At 39.9% G+C, this 27,768-nt stretch overlaps 1 protein-coding gene across 3 annotated transcripts; it reads left to right on the forward strand.

Moving 5' to 3' along the window:
* Window positions 1–27,296, forward strand: SMAD5 (SMAD family member 5). Of its 3 annotated transcripts, none has more exons than XM_033073317.2 (7): window positions 1–110; window positions 18,011–18,542; window positions 19,761–20,012; window positions 21,200–21,319; window positions 21,953–22,174; window positions 24,450–24,706; window positions 25,639–27,296. In XM_033073317.2, the coding sequence occupies exons 2-7, from the start codon at window positions 18,140–18,142 to the stop codon at window positions 25,780–25,782; spliced, it is 1,398 nt and encodes a 465-aa protein (XP_032929208.1). In that variant the 5' UTR covers window positions 1–110; window positions 18,011–18,139; the 3' UTR covers window positions 25,783–27,296. The 3 variants fall into 3 exon arrangements, with proteins under 3 accessions (XP_032929208.1, XP_032929206.1, XP_032929207.1); XM_033073315.1 differs by lacking the exon at window positions 1–110 and adding an exon at window positions 8,250–8,353 and having other exon boundaries at window positions 17,930–18,542; XM_033073316.2 differs by lacking the exon at window positions 1–110 and adding an exon at window positions 8,250–8,353.
* Window positions 27,297–27,768: the final 472 nt, after the last annotated feature.

Consider the following 27,768-nt stretch of genomic DNA (forward strand, 5'->3'; position numbering starts at 1 on the left):
CCGCAGCCCGGGCTGTGCCCGCCCCGCACGGACACGGGGAGCGGGGATCCCCTGCAAGGGAGACAGTGAAATACAGGGGGAGAAAATGGAGCTGCACGAATTGCTGCAAGGTATTATGTTCATTCCTTACTGCTGCTTTTTTTTTTCTTTTTTCTTTTTTTTTTTTTTTTCTTTTTTTACGCGAGCCTACCGGCCGCTGCTTTCGTTACGCTTTGAAGTGCGTTGTGCAGCAGGGAAGGAGATCCGCGGAGATGGCGTCACTTTATAAAAGTTTCCTGATTTTACCGATCTTCTCGGGTTTGTTTTGGGTTTTTTGTTTTGTTTTGTTTTGGTTTTTTTAGGAGAGGGGTTTGTACTATTCGTAATGCAAGTGGGCGATGTGGCCGAGATCTAAATATACCCCTGTGAAAACAGAACCCCCGAGATAGCGACACCGATAGCTGGAGGCTATTGTTAACTTCTGGGATTCCAATTAAATCCCGCAATGTTAAATATTTATTTAATTACTGTAGAGAGAGCAGGAATTCTCGTTGGCTCCACTAATGGAGTCAGAATAGTGCACTAGGCAAGAGTTTTTTCTCCTGCCCCCCCTAATCACTCCCACTTCAAATCTAAATAGTTGTGTACAAGCACAGGCTGAAATAAGAACACTAAGGGGAAAAAAAAGTTTCAGCTTTGTTTTAGGAGTTATATTTCAGTCGGGTAAGCAAAAAGCAAACTATATTTCATGTATTTTTCCATATCTTCAGCTCACTCCAAACATAACATTCCAAAGGATAAAATCTGTTATAAAATAAAACTGACTTTGTGACAGCTGAACTTCTACGCGGAGTCTAAAAATTATCCAAAAGCGCCTCGAGAATCCTAAATGTCATTCCCAAGATGTGGCGAATTGTAATTATGGTTGTGAACTATTTTAGTGGCAGTGCCTTACACGGGGCCCAGCTAAGCAGCTGGAGCATGTATTAATTTATTTTTTGCCCTTTACAGTGTTACATATGAAGGTATTTAGACAACAATACTACTAATTTGTTTCAGATTAGAAAAAATGTAACCAAACTGAAAATGTGTTGTTTGCTTTTGATTTTCCTTCCTGTACTTCCTTTTAAAACATGTCATAGGGCAGTGCTTAAAGAGTGCAAGAAGACTCATCAACAATAAGATAGTGAGTGAGAAATGACATTAGCATTACTATATTACTGTTTCATTATTTTCTCATCTGACTGTTTTTTCCAAAAACTTCTAGGTTTAGAAGATGATCCAGTTCCCTCTTCTCCTAACAAAAAAACAAAAACAAAAACAACAAAACAAAACAAAACAACCCACAACAAAACAAAACAAAACACAACACAACAAAACAAACAAACAAACAAAAAATTTTGGAAGTTTTGATAAGAGAAAGCAAATAGCTCGCAACACACTGTCCAAAACCTACAGTGTACTACACTATGGCCAAAAGCACTTTAATTTACAATAGACATTATTATGCTTGCAAATGCAGATCTTGATATGGTAGAGGAAATTATTAAACCCAACTATTTGGTCATGAGGCTGGAAAAAAAAAAATTGTGTCCCTAAGTCTGCCACAAAATTTAAATGCAAGGTTTAAAGGCTCAGCACCCTGTAACTTGGTGACTCCGTTGGAACTACACCCAGAAGGAGAAAGTCAGGTCCTGTCAGTTTGTACATGAGAAAGCCTGAGTGCTCTGCGCTGCCATCACTAATTGTTTTGTGTTGGGAAATCCTGAGGTGATAAAACGGCTCTTAGAAAGTTGGCTTGTGAGTAATTAAGAGTAGGTCTAGCTATTAAAACCTGATTTGTTACTCATAGGTTACACTCATCTGTGTCGCTTTCTCTCTCAAGATATAGATAAACTCAGTGTTCTTTTTACTGGTCTAGGCCAAAAGTGGCAGTGTAATGAATGGAGAGATGTCAGCTCTGGGTATGGTTAACACATACACAGTGGGAAGAATTACCTTTATCATAACAGATACAGTTACTGTAATAGAGAGCTTCTGTTTCAAACCGTGTCTTTCTCCTTTCATTTATTTCCAGGGGAAATGCTGGAGGATGCATATCCTTCTTCATTGAAAGTTTAAAATACTTATTTTGCTCATAAGCAAAACTTCACTTCTAAAAAAAAATTAATTTCTGTTTCAGAGTGTCTCTGTTTACTATACTCAAGCTTCTGCATAGAGTGGGTGTAACCAGGAGAAGAATTTGGCCCATGATGTGAGCTAAATTTTCAGTGCTTCCACTATTTAGAGGTCGGTTGTGCTAAAAATAGTTTTCCTGTGGTTTTGGCCATGGAGCCACAAATACAAGTTTTCAGTGCACAGGTTCCTTCTATTGCTGCAAGAAATGGATGACAGATCTCATGACTGTGTCAGCAGATGATTATGTTGAGTGTGAGGCCGCATGGCAGATCTCCTCACTGTCCTGAAGTGAGCATGTGTCCACCCAAATGCCAGAGACCACCAAAAGGGACCATGTTTGGAAGGCAGTGCTTGGGCTCGGCACTGAAAAACCTTAGGAAAAACTGGGACCATGCAGGAGATAACGTTGAAGAATTCACCCAGAAATCTTCATGTTTGGCCTAGTGGTATGTGATGTAAAACAAATTGAGGGAAGGGAGGAAACCTTTAGGAAAGGAAGATGAAATTTTGTTCATGGCTAATTTGACGACCAGTTTTCATCAAAGAAAAAAGCTCATAGTGATCACAGGGTTATGGTACATACAAGGAGTTCACTGTGATGTCAGATTCATCCTATTTCTGTACTACATATTCTATCTCAATTCCATGGTCTATAGGAAATTGGTCTGGTTGTTGCAAACAGCTTTGAGGATGCAAGGGCCAATTTTTTTCTGAGCTTAGTAGCGTGCGTCAGACTCCAGAAAGTATTCTTGTAATGCAAGGTCATATTCTGGAAGTAGCTGAAAATCACTGATTAAGAAGAATGAGACCACTGCATGTTTCTGTACTGCTGATGGGATGGTGAGGGCAAGCTGGATATGGTCCAGAAAAATAACACCACAGGAATATTCAAAGGAATCAAGCTGTTTAAAACTATCTTCTTTAAAATTTCCTCTCTGAGAGCACTGTAATACTTTGTGTTCATCAGCTGGGTCATTTTTTCCATTTTTCTGGGAAAGTTTTCACCCCATTCCAAGAAGATCTGATTTATGAGTACTCTGCCCTGACCAGACTATCCATAGGTGTCAACACATGGTGGTTCCCACTCTGATGAGGACTTCGTGACAGTTTTCAAGCAAATCTTCTTATTCATTCCTTCATACACATCTTAATCTTTCTGCAGTGTCCTTTTTTCCTTTCTTAGGATTTTGTCTTTTTAATATGTTTTTGCGTGAATTATGTGTTCAGTTTTGCATCCTAAGTGACTCTTAGATCTCCTGAACTGGGTATACCATCCCCAGTAAATTCCCCAGTAAAATTCACAATTTTATTCTGTGGAGTGGAGCTGAACTTAAAAAACTTTTACATAATTACGTCTTTGTTTCTAACATCCCTATAGATGTATCACACCATTATTCTGCTACATGTCTCAGCCCATTTCTTCTTCCAGTCTAGGAAGAAAAGTTTGCAGCTTTAAACTTGCTGGGAAGAATACTTTAGGCTTGCCTTCCCTCTCTCCCCTGGTCTACAATTTCATGTTAATGTCTTCAATCTGTAGCTTCAGGAAACAAGACTCATTCTTCTCTCCCTTTCTCCATGTAATTTATCATGCAAGGTACCCAGAAGTGTGGCTGTAACAATAACAGGGTACTTAATTTCTGAATTAGCTCTGGCGGTTGATTCAAAAGCCTGTGAGCCAGTGAGTGTAACTTCACAGGAGCCTACACCTCTGAAAGTGTAGATAAACACTTTAATATCTTTTCTCCAGACACTAAAGGTTATTTCCATTTTCTTACAGATGTGATGCAAGGTACACAGCATTTGTATTGTCTTCTTGGGAGGCAGCCTCTTACCACCTCCTGTGCCTGTTCTCAGCCTGCTGTCAATTGTGGGCTTATTTAAGAGAACCAAATGGCCAGAGAGAAGGTCACCTCTCTCTCCACTTGCTGAACTCTGCTTAAACACAACACTGTTTTTCTGCCTCAAAAATATACATAAAGGTATGTATAGTATGTTAGCCCCTCCTTAGCCTTTCCCACCCTGAAACTTTTCAAACAGGGATGGCATGTTCCTCACTTCACTGCCAAAAAAAAAAATAAATTCCTTTCTCAGTATTTCCCCCTTCCCCCATTTCTTCTCAGATGACAGCTGTGAGGGTGGAACTTTCTTGAGCTATCCTATCCATTTCCCCCAATTCTGTTTTTAAGCTAGATTTCATTTAAATATCTAAGCCATCTTTCACACTACAGGCTTTTTTTAACATAAAGTGACTTTGCAAATGCTTAGTGTGGGTAGAGACATGGCAACTGTTTACATATATTTATTTTTCTTTCTTAAACATTCCACCTTCTTCCGCTAGCAATTTAGAAAGTTGATAGAGAATTAAATCGAACAATACAGCCAGTTAAGAAGTTGGAAGGCCAAGGTTTTGTAATAAAGCAACTTTTTTTCAAGACTATTTCCTTATAATTCAAACAATCTACTTGATTTTCATACTAATTCACTTCTAACCAAATAAAAATCTAATTAAGAAATATAAGAATTGTATTCAATATCCTGAGAGTAAAATGAAAATAATGGAATTTAAGATAGTTCTTGAACTTCACACTTCTCAACCATGGAAGGCGTGATAGCTGTAGGTAGTTCTTCTGTTGGTAGTTTTGTACTTTGATCAGGCTTTGAGGTTATCTCTCATTCTGACCTAAACAACTACAGGAACTCAGCTTTATGGGAAGGTGTTTTTCCGCCCTCATTGCTATTAGCCCATGCACAAAGGAATCAGACAGGTACTTGTACTTCAGCTGACTTTACAAGGCAGGCCCCAAAATATAAACATGCACAGAATGTCTCTGCAGAACCTAACATAATCTAATAATTAAAACATTCAGGTAAGGGGGAGGTTAGCTAGTTGTTTTTTCCTTGGATTAACACAGCTACATGTCTGTGTGCTGGAAAATCTGGGTTTGACAGTGATAAAATATGGATCAATGGTTCCATGAGTTGTGAAATTCAGGAATTTGTGAAATCACATGATATCTGGAAAATGTGTTCAGGGTGCTTTGAGTCTCCTTGTTGTGCTTTTACTGAACTTGATACATTATTAAGAGTAGACCCACTGGAATGTGGCACTAGAGATCCAAATGAGAGACCATGTATGAATAGGCAGTGGTGACAGTGGTGTTAATTTTCCTGTGGCTCTAACAGCACACAGCCCTGAATCATCAGATAGCCAGTGTCACTTATTTTGAATTTTATCAGTCTCATTGATGACAAAGAGATAATGTGACTTCAGACATTTGGGGTTAGCCCATTCAACATTAGACTATGACAAAATGGCATGGGGGGAAAAAAAAAAGGAAATCTACTTTTTAGACTGATTATCATATTCCTTGCTACCACACTCCAAAACAGCCTCTGCATTGTGCTTAAAAATCAGTTTTCTGAAGAGGGTGTGCCACAAGCAGACATGTCTCAATTGCCTGTAGTTGTACACCGAGAATTTTTAGGAAAACTTAATTTTGGAAATCTTAGCATTTTCCTTGTCTTCCCATACTCTTGCATGCACACCTTCAGCTTTCCTCATTACTGGAACTCTGAAACCTCTGCAGCAGGAAGTGCATTGGAGCTCTGTGATGTAGATTCACCCAGCAGTATGCAGCTGTTTTGTAACTCCTCAATAGAGGAGAACATTTTGTTTTCTAGAGAGACATGATGGTTGGCACATGAACAACACCTAAAATGCCTGCTGCCAATTTGTTGTTTGTTACTTGGTTTATTAATTAAGTTACACAAAAGATTTGGAAAAAGGCCAGCAGTTATTGTTTTGGGGTTTTTGGTGGTTAGTTTTTTTGTTTTTTTTTAAATCCCATATTTTGGACTGCCTGGTCAAAGCAGAACAATTGCTGATGCAGAGATACAGTGGAGTCCCTAAAGGCTAGCTCTGGGACTAAATTACACCAAAGCCTTACTCCTTCACTGCTGCTGTGAACTTTAGTAGAGATATGCTGTTGAGATATTAATTGACTTCTTAAGAAGTTCTGTTTACATCCAAAATAATCAAGAGCCATGTAGTTTTGAACCAGATGAAAACTTCTTTAAAGTTTAAATATACTTGAAATTGAAATTTCAGATTGGCTTATTTGATATTTTTTCCTATTTCTATCAACTTTACATTGCTTTTCCTTGATTTTTTCTTTTTGGTAGGTGTTTTACTTTTAAGTTACACAAATAAAACATAGGGTTTCATGTGGCTTCTTTTAATCTTAATTATATATGTATTTTATATGCATATAGAATCCCTTTTCATTACATTTGTGTGCTTCTATTTTTTTTTCCAAAAGGAATCTGATAGCAAGATTCAGTTGGCATGCCAGATACAATTGGCATGCCAGATTTCTAACTGTAGTTGAAGAGACACAGAGACAGAAATTTATGTACAAATGATGGGTCTGCCCCACATCTGTTCCTACACAATCTTTTTGACCAGAGGAAGAAACTCTTCTGTAAGAGTTTCTGTACTTATCAGACTAGGATTTAGCTTAGTTCAGTAGTGTGTCTGAAGCTGGCCTCCTCTGAGGAAAACAGCCTTGGGGTTATGAAGTAATTGTCCTGTAGGAAAAGTTTCCTCTTAAAATCACTTTGTCAGTTGAAGTGTGAAATACTTTCCTCTAATTGTGGATGTTCCTGTTGCCCATATAAATTTTTCAAAGCCATCAGAGTTCAGACCTCAACAATAGTTTGTGGTGAGTGGTTCCACCTGGTCCTGAAGAGCAGAGTTGACTGTGGGTCAGCCTTGTACGCATTGCTCTACAGCACCTCATCTTTTGTAAGGCAAGCAAGACCCGGCCAGTCCTTCCTTGCCAAGAGAGGCTTCTGCATGGACAACTGATTTTTATAACTTATTTCAGTAGAAGAATGCACATTTTTTATCTTTAGTGGAAATGGAGGTGTTTGAAGTTCCAAAAGTCAGTTGTGTATTGAGAGCCATTTAACAAATGAAAACCTTCTGACATAAAGTCGTGGCATGGAATCAAATTTTTCTTTAATATACCCTCATATCTAAAAATTCACTCAGTTAAAAATGACAACACTTGTGCCTGCAGTACGTTTAACCAAGGGCAGACATTGCTTTGGCATGCTGGACATGTTTTTGCCCCAATACCTCTCTGAAATACTCTTCTGTGCAGTCCAAAAGTAGCTTGGAGGCAACTCTGCTCACTTCCATGTCACAGGATGAGGACAGTAAGAGTTTGTCCTGCAGTGGCATTATACATAGTAGGAAAATCTTCAGGTGTGCAACCTTCCTAGAGACATTCTTAACACTACTGACACATTTTCTTGAAGCTTTACTGGGTATTTTAGTAACTTCAGAGACACAGCCCCCTGAAGGGCCTCAAGTGCCCCAACACATCGTGGATAATACCCAGTCCCACATAGAGCCCATCACACTGTACAGCTCCCTGGCAGGACACTGTGGCCAGGCTGGAGCTGGGCCCTGCTCCCGGGCACTGACAGGACAAGAAGACACAGCCTTAAGCTGAACCAGGGGAGGGTCAGGTTGGGCATCAGGAGGAATTTCTTCACAGAAATAGTGCTCAGACATGGGAAGGGGCGGCCCAGGGAGGTGGCGGAGTCATTGTTCCTGGAAGTGTTGAAGGAAAGACTGAAGGTGTCCCTCAGTGCCATGGTCTGGTCGACCCGGTGGTGTTGGTCTAAGCTGGGCTCAATGATCTCCAGGTCTATTCCAAGCTGAGCGAGCCTGTGACCCTGTGAAAGCAGGCCCGTGCCCAGGGCCGGTGCCCAGCGCCGGCCCTCGGCCCTAGCACCGCCCGCCATCACAGCGGGACCTTTTCTGTGACTCCGTTATGTGGTACGTTACTTTCTAGACTGAGCCCTTATTCACTTATTCACTGATTTATTATTTGCATTTATTTCCCTCATTTTCACAGAGCGGGGCCAATTCCCCACAGGGCCCCTTCCGACACGGCACCCGGGCCCAGCCCGGCCCTTCCCGCTTCCCCCCGCCGCCGCCGCGGCGCGCGCGCGCGGCCCCGCCCCTCGCGCACATCCGGGTCCCGGCGCTGGCCCCGCCGGCCCCGCCGCTGCTCCCGTCCCGCCGCCTCCCCCGGCAAAGTTTCGCTGCAGCAGCAGCGGCGGCCGCGGCCCAGCCCGCGCCTCACGGATACCCGCCCCGGGGAGGCCGCCTGCTCCGCGCCGGGTGGGTCGGGGCGGCGGGATGGTGGGACGGGTTGCGGGCCGCGGGATCGCGGCGCTGCACTGCGAGTCGGGTTCCGGGCAGCGGCGGGGGTGCGGGGGGAGACGGGGCCGAGGCCTCGAGCGGGCCCGCGGTGACACGGGGGTCCCGGCGGGGCGGGACGGGCTGGGGATCGGCGTGTGGGGGAAGGAGCAGCCCCGGGAGGGAGCGGAGGGCGCGGGGCCGCCCGCGGAGCTGCTCGGACACGCGTGGTGCCGGTACAGGAGCGAGCACCGCTGTGCTCAGCCGAGGCTCCAGGGAGTTGTCTCTTAGGTTTTGTTGTTGGGATTTTTTGGTGGTTTTTTTTTTGTTTTGTGGGGTTTTTTTAAGACGAGGACTCTCTTAGCTGGAGTCAGGCCTGACGGGACGATGGGAGAGAAACAAACACGTTTGCAGCCGCTGGCAAAGAGGCGGGAGGCGATGCGAGGGCTCGCACACAGCTCTCACCAACACACAACTCTGACCAGCACACAGCTCTCACCAACAAGCACACAGCTCTCACCAACAAACACACAGCTCTCACCAACACACAGCTCTCACCACTCTCACCAACACACAGCTCTCACAAACTCACAGCTCTCACCAGCACACAGCTCTCACCAACACACAGCTCTCACAAACACACACTTGTTCACCTTGGCCTTTCTCGCGTGTGCCCAGCCCTGACAGCTGCCTGACAACAGATGCACAGCCTCGGTGATTTTGAATGGCAATTTTTGTCTTCTGCGGGTTGTAAATGTAATAGATGAAATATGCTCTTGCGGTTAAAAGCACAAGACTGGAAATCAAGTGATCTGTGCTCTGTTCCAGTTGTGGGGTTTCTAATGGGACCTTAGGGTAATTGAGTGATATTTCGCAGGAAAATGAGATATGGAAGAACTGATTCAATGGTAGTGTTGAGTGTATTATTGAATAAGTTCAGTAATAGTTATTGAGTCTCTTGGTAGAACAGGTAGGGGTTTAGAAATTCCATGCAGTGAATCACTTGGGCTTGCTGCTTTGACAAAACTTCCAAAGAATAACTGTCAGAATTTACATCAGCAGGGTTTTGTCTGTCATGGGAAATTAAACAAATTAGGTTGTCCAGTATATGATGGTTTTAGATGAAATCTCTTGCTGATTTTCATTCCTTCATTAATTTCAGATAATTAGTCTTCCATGGGTGGCTTTAAAATACTGAAAACTGAAATGAGTGCATTTCATTGTGTGTGCCAGTTACAGAAGTTCTACACAGAATATCCTCCTGGTATTCTAAGGAATCACAGTTTGGCTGGAGTAAAGAAAAAGGTGCAAACACTTGAAGTCATGTGCCTATGCTCATCAAAACCTGTAATGCTTTATGAAGTTGGCAGCTAGTGGTAGTGGAAGTTAATAGAAGCAGCAAATAACTTAATTGAAGATGTTTCATAATTAGTGTGTTGTAACTTTTGACAGTGCCCTGTCTGTGTTGGATTTAATGTCTTAATCCCTACCGTTTGATAGTGGTTTACTCTTACCTCTGATATTTAAATTTTGTTCACTTGGCCGTGAAATTAAGTACCTAATGCCACTTCTGCAGAATAAAACCCCAAAACCCATGTGCTTACTGGGATACCTACCTTTTCCAAACCTTTATTTTCCTTTCAAATGTGGTGGACATACATTTGAGATAGGGATTTTTTTCTTTTTCTGAAGAGGGCTTTCCTAGTGGAAGCATAGATGGACAATCATGATGGGGCTGAGAAATGGAAAAGAAGGAAGAGAGGCTTCATCTGCATTTCTTTCTCTTGATGACAAAAGATCACAACAGGGTGTGCTGCTGCTGTGTACAGCTGTGGTGGGTGGGGTCTTTTTTTTTTTTTTTTTTTTGAGGTTTGTAGTTTTAACCTCTGATGGAACTTGAAGGAACTGTAATTGTTGACCCTGTACTGTTTAGGAAATCAGATTTTTAATCTTGCACCTGGAGTAGGTGATCTGTGCAGAGTTTTTAAGATCACAGAATATTACTTGAATTGGAAAAAATGTCTCCCAAGATGGAGTGCTCATACTCAACTAAGGAACTCTTTGGGTTTGAGTGCTTTTTGCAAATTATGTTGTGATCTTTAATGCTTTGGAGGACAGAAAACTGTCCTCTATTTTCTTTATAGATGTCTAAGGGAAATGCTAGGAACTCTTTTATTGCTCTTGGCTGAATTACATACCTGCAGAAATATTCCTGTGGCAATTCTGTGCAAGTCCCTGTGTCTTCCCTTCCTTCCAGTTAAGGCCTTTTGTTTGTTTGGTTTTTTTTTTAATTAATGTACAAGTTTATTCAAATGTCTCTGTTAGATTTGGTGGAATTAATTTTATTTTAATCTGTTCATGTTTCTTTAAAGATTTTTACAGTTGTTTTTTTTTTTTAATACCAGGTAAGGAGCTCGTGTTCAGAATGAGAAGATTTGTTCTTGTGTGAGCTGAGTGCACTTGAGATATCTTCATGGCTAATGATAAACAGCTCATTAAAAGCAAGTTGAGCAGTAATTTAACACTTTTACCGTTATCATTAATCACAGTGCAAGTTCCTGCACTATTTTCTGGAAGCCTTTTTAGCCGTGTTCCTGTGACCACGTAGAAAAGTGTGGCTGGCACTGGAGCGCGCTTGACCAGTGTGGGTTGGCAAGGTGCAGGACGCTGCCTGCCAAGTCTGTATCCCTACTGACCTACCACCAAGGTTGAGCCTGCCAGCACTGTCATCCTTGACAGAGGATCTTTGTCAGAGTCCCTGCTACTGATACACCAACTATGAAGTAGTGTCTCTGAATTCTGGGTCAGTGGATGTCACAAACTGACAAATTTAGAATACTTTGCCATTCATTCATTCTGTGCAAGGGGAAAAAAAAGCTTGCTGAATTACTATTGTCAATGTTCCCTCCAATCCTGTAGCTTTTGTAAACTTGTCACAGGCTTAGTGCAATTCAGTTGGAATGAAGTGTACACGCACACACATATAAATCTTAATTTTTCTTCTTTTAAAGCTTATTGAGTGTCCCATTTTCCAGGTTATATTTTTTGTTGCTAACTCACAGTATTTAGAATCTTTGTCTTTAATAAAGGTCTTGCACATGAATGTCTAAATTTTTAGAAGGCTTTGTCTAGCTTGTTAATTTTTTTACCATACTTTAGGGTTTGTGAAAAGCACAAGATGCCCTTTATTTTCACACTTTTGTCTCCAAGTGTAGTACTGAGGTCATTCCTAATCACCCACTTGCTTGTCCATTTCCACCAACCTACCAATGGAGGCATAGGCCTTTGTTTTCACGTTTAGTTGAAATACAGCAGTTCTTTTCTCTGGAATTTTAATTAAGAAATGGATTCTAAGTTGTAGTTATCTGCTTTGGTTACAGTAGATCTTAAATAACCTTAAAAACAGGAGGCACTTTCAGGGCTTTCCTCTATTGAGGGTGGCATTTTCCAACATAATGCTTCTGCTGGAAAGTGCCAGTTACTGAAATAGAAGTGTGAGAAAATGTACGGTTCTGACGGAACACTTATGGGAGACAGGTTTTGGTTCTAAGATGGAATTTGTAGTTTTGAAAATTTCTACAAAAACTAATTAATTGCTCAGTAATTAGAGCAGCTGCAGAGACTGGGGCTATGAGAGCATTGGATTTTTTTGTTGTAAATGTGAATGTGCCAAGAAATAGGTAGTACTTTTTAGATATGGCAAGTTTTGGTGTTTTCTCCCTCCCTCTCCCTTTGCTTGTATCAGAGTTAAACTCAAGTTTTGCCATGATGCAGAACAAATTCAAAACTGCTTCTTGATTATAATTTTTCTTTTATTTCTATTTTCTTTTATTTCTATTTCTATTATTTCTTTTATTGCCATCAGATGGAAGTGAGGGTGCTTTGGAAATGCAGTGGAGCTCGCTTAGTGATTTCTTTGCGGTATTATTTGTGGTATAAATCATTATCATTATTTTTTAACAGTAGTTTTTGAGGAAACTTAAGAAGCAGAAACATCACTTTGCAGTCTGAGCTATATCTTCCATGTATATTGTATTACTTGCTGCTTGTGCTTAGCTTCAGAGTTTGTTAGGTTTCTTGTAAGGGAGTACTGGTTAAATACTTCTCATCTGACGGAGCTAAATGCTTCAACTGGTTTTTTTTGAAGCTGTGTTAGATGGTGTGCAGATGTGGAAATTAAAAGCAAAAGTATTGTGTGAGAAAGCCTTGTCAGCAATTGTCAGTAGATTTTTCTGTTTGGAGGGCAGTCACAGTTAGGAAAAGTTTTGAAGATACCAGACAGTTCTTTTCTGCTCTTGTTTACATATATTATCAGTTTGATTATATTGCCTTACAAGGCGTGTTTGAAGCAAGAAATCTAGTGCTAGGGTAAAAGCACTTACCCTAGATATTGGTCATCTGGATGTACATTTGTACTGCAAGCCCAGTTCTGATGAACATACCACAAGTTGCTTTTTGATATAATTTATAAAATCTCTTTTATCTTAAACTTATGTGGAGAACAGGAAAAAGAAGTTTTTTCATTGGTGGTGTTCTTTGTGGCTGAGATGTCTTACAGGGCAATTGAAGAAAGTTTTCCGTGGAGAGGCTGTGGCAATGGTTCGAAGGATGCAGGCCCTTCAAGTTTATTGAACAAGTTTTTTAACCACAGTGTCATCTTAGGATTTATTCTGTGCTTGATGTGTGTGGAGAAACTGTGGAGCTAACATTTTGCCTGTGTTTGTTCTCAAGAAAAGACTCTATTATGTGCCATTGCATGGGACTGTGTGCTGGGCTGCAATGTAAGCTGTAGACTTGGGAGAATTATAATAAAACCCGAGCACAATCCTGCACAGTTCCTGTCAGGAAATGTATAAAGAAAGAAGGATTTTAATAAAACCAGGTGGAATTGATGTGTGAGGTTGTATTAAGGAAAGTATTGATCTGTGTGTATAGCATAGCACACTAAAATACTGCATTTGAGTGTCTGAGCTTCTGTATGAATATGTACGTTAATGTGTTATGGACTCAAAATACTTGAGCATTTCTGAGTCTGAAGGGCAATAAAATTAAACACAAGAGCTGACTGCAGAACAGCTTTAACTGCAGATCTGCAGCAGCTCTAATGAACTCCCAGTTGTGCTGCTGGTTATAAGTGGTGCTTTGTTTATTGTATGAAGTTGAGTCTCAAAACAGTTTCTAATCATCAGCAGTGAAGTTCCTTGTTTCAGATTGGGTATGATGCTACAGGAGGCTTCCTGAATTTGCAAACAAGTAAATTAGTGGGAAGAGAACAGTCCTTGTACATTTGTATACTGGCTTAGTACTGGCAATAGGAAGAGATGAGGGTCATTGGCTTTACCCATTTTAAAATGGTTTTACCCATTTTCTTCTTGTGCTTGTGAAAGTATCATTCATTGCCCTGCTGCTTAGGATTATAGTTTGCTTGGTTAATGATATTTCAAACCTAGATTTTGCAGGTGGGAAATCAGTTTGGAATCAATGAGAGAACACGTTACATACAAAATGCAACTCATGAAAATAGGTACACCATATGTAATGTTACATTTTCTGTTCTGCAGTGACTCTTGCTCCAGTCCTTTTAGCCAGAAGGGAATTCCTTGGTATGACACCAAATGAATGTACTGAACTTGCCAGTTTAATGTAGTGGGCTAAGAAAATTTCAGAAGAATCTACTAAAGGGAAATCAAGTTGCTCAGTATTGGTGATGGCAGATGGAAGGTGGTAGGGTTTTCCCATCTGCATAAATGAAATGTAAGTTCTGTTGTTGGCCAACTTTGTATCTGACTGGCTGAAATACTAAGGAGGGGGTTCAAACGATAGACCTGTTCACCCAACTAGTTTGCTACCATTTGCTGTCATCATTAATGAGAACATTAAAAGTGTAAATAATGCATGCCCCAAAGTCTAATTTTGATACAGCGATTACTTCCTTTTTATATTTGCCCTTTAAAAGCTTCCTTATGCTACTCCATGAAGTTCATGACACTCATTCCTTAAAGAATGTTTGCAACTCTTTTTTTTTAATGTAATAGTGTGGTTTTCAGTTGATGTTCTCTTGTAGCTCAGCTGAAAAGTTACTTAATAAAAGAAGGTAATGCATAATAGACCCTCTGCCTCTTAAGGAAATTTAAGTAAGCTTTTTTCCCCACGAAAGTTGTTACCAGCTGTGTCTAGAGGTGCAGCAATAGGAGTAATTTGTGCACCACAGAATGAAAATGTGACTCTTTAAAGCATTTGTTTCTGTATTCAAAGCTCAGTGATGCTCTGTGGTACTGTAGTCACAGCTCATAACTTGTGCTTTTAAGCCTCAGAAGAAATTGATTGTAAGTACAGATGATCTGGGGAAGCTGTTCCTGGCAGATGTCAGGATTACTTAGAAACCTTTCACAAATTAGATGCTGAAATTACAGCAAATGCAGGCAAATGCTCTAAATGTGGTTTATGCCACACATTCAGAAATCTAAAAACCCTACATGAATTGCAGTTTTACATGGAAATGTTTGGTTTCTACATAAATACATGAACCTGCTGCTTTGTGGCCTTAAATAGCTCATGAAGCCAGCTCATGATTCATGAAGCTTTTTAGTTCTGCCTTGTTTTCTTAAGAAGAGGCGAAAGCTGTAAACCTTCAGTGTTTTGCCTTCCAAAATGAACTTCTGGAAGATGTGCAGTGGGATGAATTCAGTGTCATTTTGTACTCTCAAAGCATATTAGTATTTTGTTATATTTTCTTTCTTGCCCTTGATTTCCTTGAACATGTTAAAATACAATTCTACTGGAGTCTTGAAAGCCTCATAAGTGGCCAGAATGGAGTTAAAGTGAATGATATTAAGGTTTTAAATTTCAACAGTCTCATTTTTCAGTGGTTAGTTGCAAGCATGTATCTGGAAACTTTTTTTGAAGAAGTTGAAGCAGTTTTGATCAAGTCTGTCCTCATGCTTCTGAAATACTTGTTTTACCAGGCTTTGCTTTTGTTGCTGGACCCTCAGACAAATGTGAAGTTTTTAGAGTTAATTGTGTTACTTACTTCGAGCAGATTATTTCTAAAATGATAGTTTGTAGGACAGTCATTTATCATAATTCCCTTGACATTTGCCCTACAAATACTAGTTACTGCAAAATATCATCTTAGTAGAACTGTTCCAACTTCCTTTCCTTTTAGTGAGCTTGTTTATTCCATGAGCATACTTGTGGGTAAATGATGTTGAAATTATATAAAACCAATAAAATGTCTTTCCTAGTTGATGCATTTTGTTCAAAATACTAAAAAACAAAATAAAATTTTACATTATCGTAGCAAATGGTAGCTTTTTAAAGTTGGTTTCTTAATACAGATGGGGCTCTTGTAATGGGATAGATCAGGGGATGCTTAAGATCTCCTTTGAGCTCAGCTTAACTAGAGGAGTTTCCAGTGCATCCTCTGCCTTGATGATGCTTAAGGTTCTTTGAGAGCATAGCTGAAAGCAGAGTTAGAACATTTTAATTGTCTTCTGGTCTGAGATTCTAGGTGGGTTCATTTCCTTTTCTAGGGGTGTGAGCAGTTGCTGATCTTGCAGCTATTGAATGTATGCAAGGCTTGAAAGTAAGTTAGTTGCAACTATAAACAGCTTTTACTTTTTAAAGCAGTTAACTTTTATCCTCAGTAAAAGAAAAAAATTCAGTCTGAGTTCCTGGCCAAGTTTATCTCCCTTTATGTATTTCCTGTTACTTTGAAGGGTGCAAAGGTTCTCATATGTAATAGTCCAAGGAAACTAAATTAGTCTGAAAGTGCAGACATGGTGATATTTCTGAAGAAAGTAGGTGATATGTAAATAATTTGAATTTTTTCCTTTAGGTTTTTCCTCAATACCTTATTTTAGGGAGTTACTGAAGCAGTGGGCAACTTCTCTTCATTTCTTTTTTTCAGTTTCGTTTTTTTAATAAGACCTCCAGGAAGAGAGACCTTCAGGCAGTTTTTCTGTTTGTTTTGCTTTTCTGATATTTTTCCATATTACTGAAACAAAGCTGAATAATCAAAGAAGTACCAATGAGATTAAGCTACTACCTGAAATAAATGGATTTTTTTCCTGTAAAGGATCACCAAGCGTCCTTGGGTTTATTCCCTGCTTTTCTCACGCTCTAGCTCCATAATAGGAAATATAGGATGGTTACATGTGAGACATAAATGCCTTGCCTAGGGTTGTTTGCAGTAACTTTGGCTGATGGTGCTTAGTACACGGTTCTGTTATATAAAAGTATCTGTCCAAGTGCCTGAGTGAGCCTGTAAATGTGCCCAGACACTTAAAAAGCCTTATCCGATGACTGTTAGTTTATCAAAGATGGGAGGAAAAAAGATCTTCTTGATTAAAGGTAACAATCTAAGAGAATCAGCAAAGAACTATTTAATATTTTGCTTTCTCCTCCACTCCCTTTTTCTCTCATGTGCAGATCTGGTGTCTTGGACTAGGGTAGGTGCTCTAATTCATCGTGGTTTATCAAAAGTGGAGAGACAATGTTGTTTGGCAGTCTCTGTAGCAAGAGAGGAAGCATCTTTTGTTATTGACATCCTTTCTCTTAGCTCTGCTCTTGCTTTTTGCCAGCTGCTCATTGTCTATACTTGCATATTTAGTATTCACAAGGGATTTTACAAGTTCTTATCAGTTCGTTGCCACAGCACATCATTTCCTCTTGTCATCGGTACTCCTTAAATTGCTGGGGGGAGGATTTGCATTAGGGCTGGTGAGTGGTAAAACACCATTCATGAGCCAGTTGTTCTGCTCCTCTCCTTTCCTAGGCACTTTGTAGTAAAGGTCACATTTCTGGTGCTTACTCCACCATGTCTTTTCCCCCCTTCTTTTTTCTGGGGAGAAGAAAACAACTCTTTTTTTGCCAAAGCTAAAAATATCCAGGTCTTCAAATACTCTTCTTAAAAGATATAAGGAAGTGCAGCATAAAATTAGCTACAGCTAAAAAAAGGTTGACCACTTCTCTTGGTGACTGGAGAAGGTTTAGTTTGTGCTTTTTATTGGGTTTTTCTTTTAAGTGTGCTTTGTTTTCACCTACAGTTTCTTCCTAATTTCATTTAATACTTTCAAAAACATGGGGGTAACTAATTAGAGCTCAAGAAAAAGCAGATGGTTTAGGATTTTTTTTCCTTTTTGGAAATATAGATCCATTTGAGAAGCTGAGTATTTCTGTATAGTATTGGCCTTGGAACTGGTGTTCCACCCTGCCCCTTCCCTGTTTCTTCATAGCAAGTTTAGTCTTCTGATGTAGCACCGTGACATATTGTTAGTTTTAAAGCATATTTGTCAAGCCTATCTTCTGAGAGCAAGTAACCAGTTTAAGGAACATTGACAGGAACTGTGCTGTCTCTATCATCCCTTGATGGTCCCTTTTCCCACTAATCAGTAGTGCAGACTTTTGGGGTGGGATCATAGTACTTCTGGGATTTTGCTTTGAAACAAAATCAGGCACAGTGCTAGGATTGAAACAGGAAGTCTTCTCATATCTGCCTTTTTGTTTTACTGCAGCTTTTACTTGATTGCTAATTTTTTGTTAAATTATCTTTACTAGGACTAAATTGGTGGAATTGATCATCATTTTTATGTGAAGACTTCATCACTGACATCTCTATGTTCCTTTGTCATCCTTCAGGAAATAGTACGGCTCATCAGTTGCAATAACTGCTTTGGGTGTACACTGACATTCATTTGGAAAAAAACCAAATAAATAAACAAGAAACCCACAGACAAAACCCAACAAACTTTTGAAGACTTGAGTCAAATGACGTCAATGGCCAGTTTGTTCTCCTTTACTAGCCCAGCTGTAAAGCGTCTGTTGGGCTGGAAACAAGGAGATGAAGAGGAAAAATGGGCAGAAAAAGCTGTTGATGCTTTGGTAAAAAAGCTGAAAAAGAAAAAAGGTGCTATGGAAGAACTGGAGAAAGCCTTGAGCAGTCCAGGGCAGCCCAGCAAGTGTGTTACTATCCCGCGCTCTTTGGATGGACGGCTCCAGGTTTCTCACAGGAAAGGCCTTCCCCACGTGATTTACTGTCGTGTGTGGCGCTGGCCAGATCTACAAAGCCATCACGAGCTGAAGCCATTGGATATTTGTGAATTTCCTTTTGGATCCAAACAAAAGGAAGTCTGCATCAATCCATACCACTACAAGAGGGTGGAGAGCCCAGGTATGTTTGAAAGTTACTGTTCTAAAAACTGAACAGAATCTTTAGTAACCACTTAATTCTTCACTTCATCCTCCTCTGGTACTGTACAACCAGTTAGAGGTGGTGTATGAGGCAGTTTGGAAGAGGAATGTTCAAAATGTACATTACTGGTGGGGTTTGGGGGAGGTGTGTGGTCCATTCTGTACTAGCTGTTTTCTTTGGGATTAATCACCTTTTTCCCACAGACCTCTTAAGCCTGCTGCCCTTAAAGTTAGTAGCAAAGTTCTCCTTTGTTGTGAGATAGAAAGCAGTGATGTGTTCTTTCAGTTAATTTGAGAAACTTGTTTAAAAATCTCAGTCTTTGCAAGGAGGTTGATGACTGCCTTTCAGGAGCTTGCTATTTAAACAGTGTGTGATATGAACTGAGGAGGTGAAAAATAAAATTAGTAAAATTGTAGGGAGGTAGAGTTCCCCATGTGACTTCCAATTAGGAGATAACAGAGATGAATAGAGCCAAGACATAACGTGATCAGTTAGAGCAAGGTATGTGTCAGATGTGTGTCAGGTAAGGAGCCTGCTGTTAAAGTGTACTGCCATGGGAGAGGTGAGGAGAATTAGGATTGCAGTGGGAGAGATGAAGAATGTTGCTCTGGACAGAGTGGTGACAAGTTGCTGCCCTTGCTCCCCAAAGTCCTTGTAACTACTGTATTGACTGTAGTGCACAAGTGCACTGCTGCAGCACTGGAATGCCGGACTCCACCAGTCCTGAAGTTAAGATATATCGCAGTGTAGATTTTGTTTCTCTTCAGTGGAAAGGACAATACGTAGCTATAAAGTTTTCCTGTAGTAATAGGGACTGTATTTCCATTTTCTCTGATCTGCTGACATATGCAGACGTGAGTTTTGTGCTTCTGCGTTAGAATTTCGGTATGTGCAACATGTAGGCTGGTTTGGTTTATTATTTTTTTAAAAAAAGATCATCTTCAAGTTGTGTAAAATATGTATGTATTTTTGTGATTCTTGCAAGAGTAAAATTTAAATCTTCTATCAAGCATGGTATAAAAAAATACAGGAGAGAGGATGGGGTAAAGGCATGCCAGATTTATCCTCTGCTCGTCTTTCCACTCCAGCTAGAGCTGAAAATTTCACAATGAGCAGAATACACATTATTTGTATCTCTTACCTTTTATGTTTTAATCAAAATGTATCTGGATTTTGTTTGGTTTTTTTTTTTTGCAGTTCTACCTCCAGTGTTAGTGCCTAGACATAGCGAGTTCAACCCCCAGCACAGTCTGCTAGTTCAGTTCAGGAACCTCAGCCACAACGAGCCCCACATGCCACACAACGCGACATTTCCGGACTCCTTCCAGCAGCCCAACAGCACTCCGTTCTCCATCTCACCAAACAGCCCCTACCCCCCTTCTCCAGCCAGCAGCACTTACCCGAGCTCCCCAGCCAGCTCTGGGCCATCCAGTCCCTTTCAGCTGCCAGGTGAGTACAGCCTGAATGTCAGTTTAATACAGATCATTGACATATCACATGTTGTTGGGACTTCTGAACTCAGGAATTTCTGATATTTGCAATAAATGACTTTTTCCTTTGCGTTTTATGGGATTTTCTTCCTAGTTTTGTCACTGTTTGGAGTTCATTGTTCTAGTTTTATTTTTCCAACTGTTTTTTGTCATGGAGGTATGACAAAATCTCACTCAATACTGGTGAGTTATTTTGCACAGCTTCACTATAGAATAACTAATCCATACTTCAGAAGAATATTTAGCAATGAAAGGAATGCAATGCAAGATGCTGAACAGGAAGTTTACTGATGTCTTTCACTGAATAAAAACACTTGAAATATGGTGTTTAACTGGAAAAAAGTAACATTTTTGTTGTGAACAGATTGGATTAAACTGATTCTGTGTAACTGTAACAGAGTTGGAAAATACAGAAAAAACAATTGATAGAGACAAAGTAAATAACTGTTACTGATTCTGTCTGATTGTTATGTGGTTTATAAAGCCAGGAATTTAATAGAGTGAAGTTTTTATTTTTCCACTAGCTCAGTGGCCTAATCTTTCTTCTGTCTGCTTGCTCAGTGCCCAGTCAGTGGGTGTCTGTGTTGGCCAAGTGCTGGGATCGCTGGGGTGGATGCATTTATGGGGCATAGTGGGATGTTGCCACAGTGAATTCCATGCTGATGGAAGAAAACATCCACACTTTTGTAATGAATTCAGCTTGCAGGAGCAGCAAAAAACCCCAAACTGTTCTAGACCTGTGTTATACTAAGCAAACAATTATTTCTTCTGCTGCTTTATTTTTGAATATTGAGAAGAGGGTAGGCAAGAAAGTTCATGTTTGTGTGACAGAAGGGGGGAAGCAGAGTAATCTTGCACAAATGCAGGAGTGCAGGTGTTAAAGAAAAAAAAAAAAAAACACAAAGAAAAAAGTACATCTCTTACTTTTTTCATGTTTTCAGTCTTGTTATTGGTCCCATAGGTAGAATTTCAGCTATTGAAGAAGTTTACAGTAAAGACAGATGACTGTGTTCAGATTTCTTTGAAAATTAGACCAAATCTTTTAACATCTTGTTGGGGAATATTTTTGTGTGTTTACAACTGTAGAATGTATAAATAAATACTCTAAACTGTTGAAGTTTACTCTTATTTTTTTCATGTTTGCAGCTGATACTCCACCTCCTGCTTATATGCCCCCTGATGAGCAAATGGGGCAGGATAATTCACAGTCTATGGACACAAGCAATACGATGATCCCTCAAATAATGCCAAATATATCTACCAGAGGTAAGTTGTATAGTCTGCTGTAAAATCATATAGTTTGAATTCTTGCAACTCATGGCTAAACTGAATGAAAAACTTCAAATGGGCCAGTAAATCTTGCTGGTAGGTGGAAACAGTCCTCCTAGGCAAACTGGGGCTGTAAGAGACATAAATGAGAAATAAAACTTGCCTTGCTTATTTAATCTTTTCCTTTTAAAGCCTCAGGTGCATAATGTAGCTTAATGTGCGTTATATGTGAGTTTCTTTTCTGCTACCTTTGCCTGTTGCTGGAATAACATTTGCACAAAGGCTCTGAAAATTGAGTTCCAAAATACCAGTTATAACAGATTTTTTAAAAGTAGGCAGAACAGTTATGTTTTACCTCTTATCACATAGTCTTTTTGTGTGTGTGTGTGTGTAAGGTTGTTTTTGTTTAATATCAGGCTTAAAATTGGAAAATAATCATAAAACTGACAGGCCAAGCTAAAATGCACAAAGGTCATAATCCTTAAGATTATATTCAGGGCACTTCTTGCCCATCATAATTGTTTACTAAGATTTTACTTTGCTGTTGGTGTTTTGGAAGGTCTCCTTGACAGTTGTAGCTTTCATGTTTTAACACTTACATTTTAACTGTTCCTTCTGTTTGCTTTTCAGATGTTCAGCCTGTTGCCTATGAAGAACCCAAACACTGGTGTTCCATTGTGTATTATGAGTTAAATAACCGTGTTGGGGAGGCTTTCCATGCATCTTCCACAAGTGTCTTAGTAGATGGGTTTACAGATCCCTCCAATAACAAGAACAGGTTCTGCTTAGGTTTGCTCTCCAATGTTAATCGCAACTCAACGATCGAGAACACTCGACGGCACATTGGCAAAGGTAAAACTGAGTTGTTGTACTCATGAGTGAGAAACCAAGTCCTTGGTTTTATTTCAGCTTCTCTATACTGCAGCAGTGGTTATTCTCAGATGAGAATGCTAGAGGTAATCTGAGATGTGATACATTATCTACCTCTCCAGTATCAAAAAACAGCTTAGCTAGGCATGGTTTGATTCTAATTAGTCAGGAATTGCATGCATTTTTATTTGTCACTGATTAAAAAGACTAACTATTGCCCCTTCTTTACCAAACTAGATTGCCATTGAGGCTTGCTTGTTAGGTTAAATGATGTGTAGCGGTCTGTGTTTCAGCACCAAGAAATATTGCAGGATATACTGTGATACTCTACATTATATCTACTTCCTAAATCAAATTCTCCATATACCTTTACAGTATGTCAGAGTTTTTTTTGTTTTGTTTTGTTGTTGTAAGGTATTACCTGCTGTCTACAGTATGTTCAAATATCTTGGTGAGTTGGCAGCAGGACTTTGAAGTGCTAATGCAAAACTGCAAGGGCTCATTTGTCTGAGTGAATCCATGGGGCGTGGATGTGTGTGGGAGGGATTCCTGGAGACAGCAGGTTTTGCAAGATCTTCCAGTTTTCCTGTGCTGTTTTGGCTGATAGTACATAGAGATGCACAGTTTTCATCTTTGATGGAATGTGCCTGGATTATCTTAAATTGTAGAACACTTTTTCTGATTTTTTTTTTTTGTGATTAACTCAGACCTGAGAAGAGAACTCTGTTTCTCTTCCACATGTTTAGAAGCCTTTTTATCACCGTTGAGCATTTGGTAAAGTTGGTCTTGAGTTTTGATTGATGAAAATTCACCCTGTCCCATAACATTCCTTTAATTAGAAACTACTATAAATGTGACAAAATTTTGCAGATTATTTGGAGACCAGAAGTTCTATTTCTCTATGTTGGAAACTTGGCTCTGCAATACAGTTGTCCAAAAAAATTTATAAAGAAAATAACATTATAAAGTGATTTGTGGGGCGTGGTCAGGCGCTTTTGTTTTGGCTCACCCCTTTTGATGGTATTGGCAGAGAAATCTTGTGCATCTGCCTAAGGTCAGAAGTGTAACCAGGACCCATCATCATATTATAGAATAGTAATGAACTTTAAAATGTCTGCATTCTAATAGTGATTATTGACTTTAAACTTTGCTTTATCGTAACTGTTCTGACAACAATTAAGGTTGTTTAGGGATAAAATACTGTTTATTTATGGCTTTTGCTTGAAAGGTCTTGAGGTTTTGCCTCCTTAGAACCACCCAATCCTATCTTCTAAGGTTTTTTTACTGTAGTTGGCAGGTAATGGTCACTGTCTTTTTAAATAAATAGGATTGTGTTGTGAAAATGTGTTCTTGCCCACCCCAGATTCTCTGACAGCTGCTTGTAGTTGTTGTAGCCAACGGTTCCTCTGTAACCTCCATCCTACCTTAGTCCTAAGTGGGTGTAGCAATGTTCACAACAGTTGCTGCTGTCTGAAAGATTAACTTGTATATGTTGACTTGCTGCAGCCTCCCTCCTCTGGGATAGTCCATAGTGGATCTCAGGGTGTTGCAGGGATGACTTGAATGGAGCTATATCCCAACCATGTAAAACTGGGATAGGGGAAGGAAGGCAGGTGTCTCAGTGAAGCAGCAGTGAACATCTGAGTTTGGGTGCTGAAGGGATGGGCAGCTTTTGTATATTAATTTTTGGTCAGTGAAATATTGTATGGCCTTCAAAACGTGCATAGCTGAACACAGACAAATGTTATAAATCTAGGGGCTTTGTTGATGTTAAGGTTTGTAAAGCCTGTTGGTAATTAAGTGGAGCAATTAGTTGGACTTACTTGTCCTTTGGCTTGGTAAAACGTACTGAAAATCAGAGCAGACTGTGGATATGCTTTCTCATTCATGTCCATTCCTGATCCTTCTCCCAGGACACACCTATTTCTGTTCTACCTGGCATAAGCAGAAGCTGCCAGGTGCTGGAGTTTTAAAATTCAAATCAATTCTCTAGAAAAATAGCTTGAAATAACAGTTGAAATGTGGCAGTAATTTTTTCATTCTATTCTGTAATTGATCGGAGAAGGACATCTAGTGGCTGATACATCATAAACCTGAAGTGTTGAAGTGAGACAGTATGTAACAGTGCAAGCAAAAGCTTTTCTGAAAACCTCCTCAGGCAAAATTTTACTTTTTTCAATCAGATAGAATTTGCAATAACTTCCTCGAAATCAGAGACAACAAAGTAATTTGAAATGTTCTTATCTTTGTTTTCAAGGAGTTCATCTCTACTATGTTGGTGGAGAAGTCTATGCTGAGTGTTTAAGTGATAGCAGCATATTTGTACAGAGCAGGAACTGCAACTACCACCATGGCTTTCATCCAACAACTGTATGCAAGATTCCCAGTGGATGCAGTCTGAAAATTTTTAACAATCAGGAGTTCGCTCAGCTTTTAGCTCAGTCTGTCAACCATGGATTTGAAGCAGTGTATGAACTCACCAAAATGTGCACCATTCGAATGAGTTTTGTAAAGGTAAATTATTCTGAGGGTATTTAAGCTTATTGTGGGTTTGACTATTTAGCAGTAATTCCATTAGCACTGTAGCAAAGCTCTTCTGGCCTGATGTGGTTCTTTTCAATGATAAGTATATTTAAAATGATTAATTGGGAGAGAAGGGAATCAGAGCAAGAAAGGAAAAGCACAGATTGCTGTATTGAATGTTGACTGTGTATTCAGTTACTTCAGTATTCAGGACAGGAATTTATTCATTATGGTAATTTTGTAAAAGGAGATTTAAGTTAATGCTCTAAATTTCAAGGAGTCAAGTGAATAACAAATCCACTAAAAAAATGTGAGTAGGAAGGAACATAATTATTGAAGAAAATTTTCACCTTCTTCAAGTTGATTATTAGTTTAAAAAAATCCCTGGTTATGGAAAAAAGACCCCAAACTGCCCCAAACTCTAATGATTTGAGTTTCTGAAGTCAAGCTGTGCTGTTACTCTCACAGGAGTGTTTCCTGAGCATTGTTTAATCAAGGTACTGTCTGTCTCAGGTTTAGTGTGGAGTCCCAACTTGGGCTTTCCAGGCGTTTTGTTTGCATCTTGTCCCAAAGATGTCTCGTTGGTTTTGTCAGTTATGACAAATCCTGCTCAGTTTGAGAGTCTGGAGGAGAGGGAGCAGGAGGCTGAAGGAGAAGAGATGTGGCCATGGCCAGGAGTCATCCTCAAGTCAGCAGTGAGCTCCAAAGGAGGCTGTAGCGCACAATTGGTCCAGGCTTCCAGGCACAGCTTCCCTTCTGCTCCTTCCTAACCTTGGGTTTGTTTCTTTAGGTCAGTGTTACTGGGCTGTGAATTGCTTTCAGATGAGTATCTTGTGATCATGATTTTGTGCCTCTTGTTAGTAGTTATTTTAAAAGACAAGCACGTCCTCAAATTGATCAGTGCCGTTTTGTTCATTTTCCAGGGCTGGGGAGCTGAATATCACCGGCAGGATGTCACAAGCACCCCGTGCTGGATAGAAATTCATCTTCATGGGCCCCTCCAGTGGCTGGATAAAGTACTTACACAAATGGGTTCTCCTCTTAACCCCATCTCATCTGTTTCATAGTGCTGAAATTCTACCTTCAGCTGTATTTTTAGCGAACTTATTCTAATTCTAGAGAAACTTCCAGTGGATACTGTGAGCTACATGGAGAATGGATCTTATGATTTAACTTTTTTTTTTAGATCCCTTTGTGACCAATTCCACTGTGTATAGCTAATCAGTTTTACATTTCGAATTGTCCTTGTGATGCTTAAGTGACAGTTGAGCCCTAAGGGAAAAAATAGTCTATTGAAAAGTCAGAACACTTTTCCCCTTCTTCCCCTTAAAACTTAGACAAATGTCTTAACTGGAAAACCTTTTTGTCCTATAGGGACAAGAATTAATGAGGACTGACTTCAGAAAATAAATACATATCATAATTTGAAATTTTGTAATGTTTATGAAACTGTTTGAAAATGTGCAGCTCCAGCTCGCAAGCTGTATTTTTAGCATAGTGTTGTAACATCTTAAGGTTGACATCTGTCATAAGCAAAATTAGACTTTATTATGGCTAATTTGCCTCAGATTGAACAATGTGATTTTTTTTTTTAAGTGTACACATGAAATATACTTTTTACAAATATTGGAGTGGTGTAAAAACACTTGTATTTTCTATTGGAAAATGCTGTCATAAATACATTGTATGCTAATGCAGAATAGCAGTTCTTTGCCTTTTCCCACTTTGGTTTTGTAATATCTCTTTTAACCACCATTTAAAGTAGTAATTGATCCAAGGTAAACATCCTGCACATTTCTGGAGTAGTGATTCTTGTTTTGCTTTGATTTACACTCATGCCGTTTGGATTTGGTTGCCAAGGCTATTTCTTTTTAGGTACCTTTCTCTATTTTAACATAAACACTACTACTTGTAAATGGCAGTGCTTACTACTTTTTGGAAGGAATAAGTTTTTTGTTTTCTTTTTGGTGTTCTAGCTGTTTATTTTACCTGTCTGGAATTGATCTGTGTTAGGCCTTTTTAGTCTCTCAGTAGACATTTTGCAGTATTAGTGATTACACTGTATTTAATTCACTTTCAAGTATGAGTTTGAGTCTCTTTGAAGACTGTGAGTGACTTAGCAAATGAGTAACTGAATGCAGAAGCTTTTACTTCCAGATCATGTAATTTAATTCAAACCTGTTGGTAATGACCAAAAGTAATCACTTCTTTGTAGCCTGCATGAAACAGTGCTCTTGATCCTGTCCCTGATAGCAGGGGTTCAGTCAGAAGACTTGTAACTGTGGTTGCCATCTTTATGGGATTGAAGGACTGTGTTAATATGATTGTGGAATTTCTCTCTCACATCTAAAGAATCACAGAATGTTTAGAGTTGAAAGGGACCTTAAAGATCTTGCAGTCCCAACCCCCTTTCCATGTGCAGGGACACCAGAACAGGTTGCTCCAGGCCTTCTCCAACCTGGCTTTGAATACTATCAGGGCTGGGGCATCCACCCAGCCTCTCTAGGCAACCTGTGCCAGTGCCTTACCAGCCTCACAGTAAAGAATTTCTTCTGTATATCTAAGCTAAATTTACCCTCTTTCAGTTTGGACCTATTATTCCTTGTCCTGTCACTACAGTTCCAGACAGAGTCCTTCTCCAGCTTCCCTGTAGCCCTGTCAGATACTGGAAGGTTCCCATGAAGTCTCCACTCAACCTTCCTTCTCCAGGCTGAACAGCCTCAACTTTTTCAACCCCTCTTTGCAGGAGAGGTGCTCCCTGCAAAGTACTGTCCCCTTACCAGCATTGTGACATCTGGACTTGCTGCAGCAGTTCCATGTCCTTCTGCTGGGGGCCTTAGAACTGTGCTCAGCACTGCAGGTGGGGTCTCACAAGAGCAGAGCAAATGGGACAGTGCCCTCCCTTGCCCTGCTGCCCACATTCCTTGGGATGCAGCCCAGGATTCCATTGGCTTTCTGCACTGTGAGTGCTCAGTGCCAGGTCATGGTGAGTTTTCAATCTGCCATCACCCCCAAGTCTTTCTCTGCAGGGCTGCTCTCAGTCACTTCTCTGC

The sequence above is a fragment of the Catharus ustulatus genome, chromosome 15 (assembly GCF_009819885.2).
Source record: "Catharus ustulatus isolate bCatUst1 chromosome 15, bCatUst1.pri.v2, whole genome shotgun sequence".
NCBI classification, from domain to species: domain Eukaryota; kingdom Metazoa; phylum Chordata; class Aves; order Passeriformes; family Turdidae; genus Catharus; species Catharus ustulatus.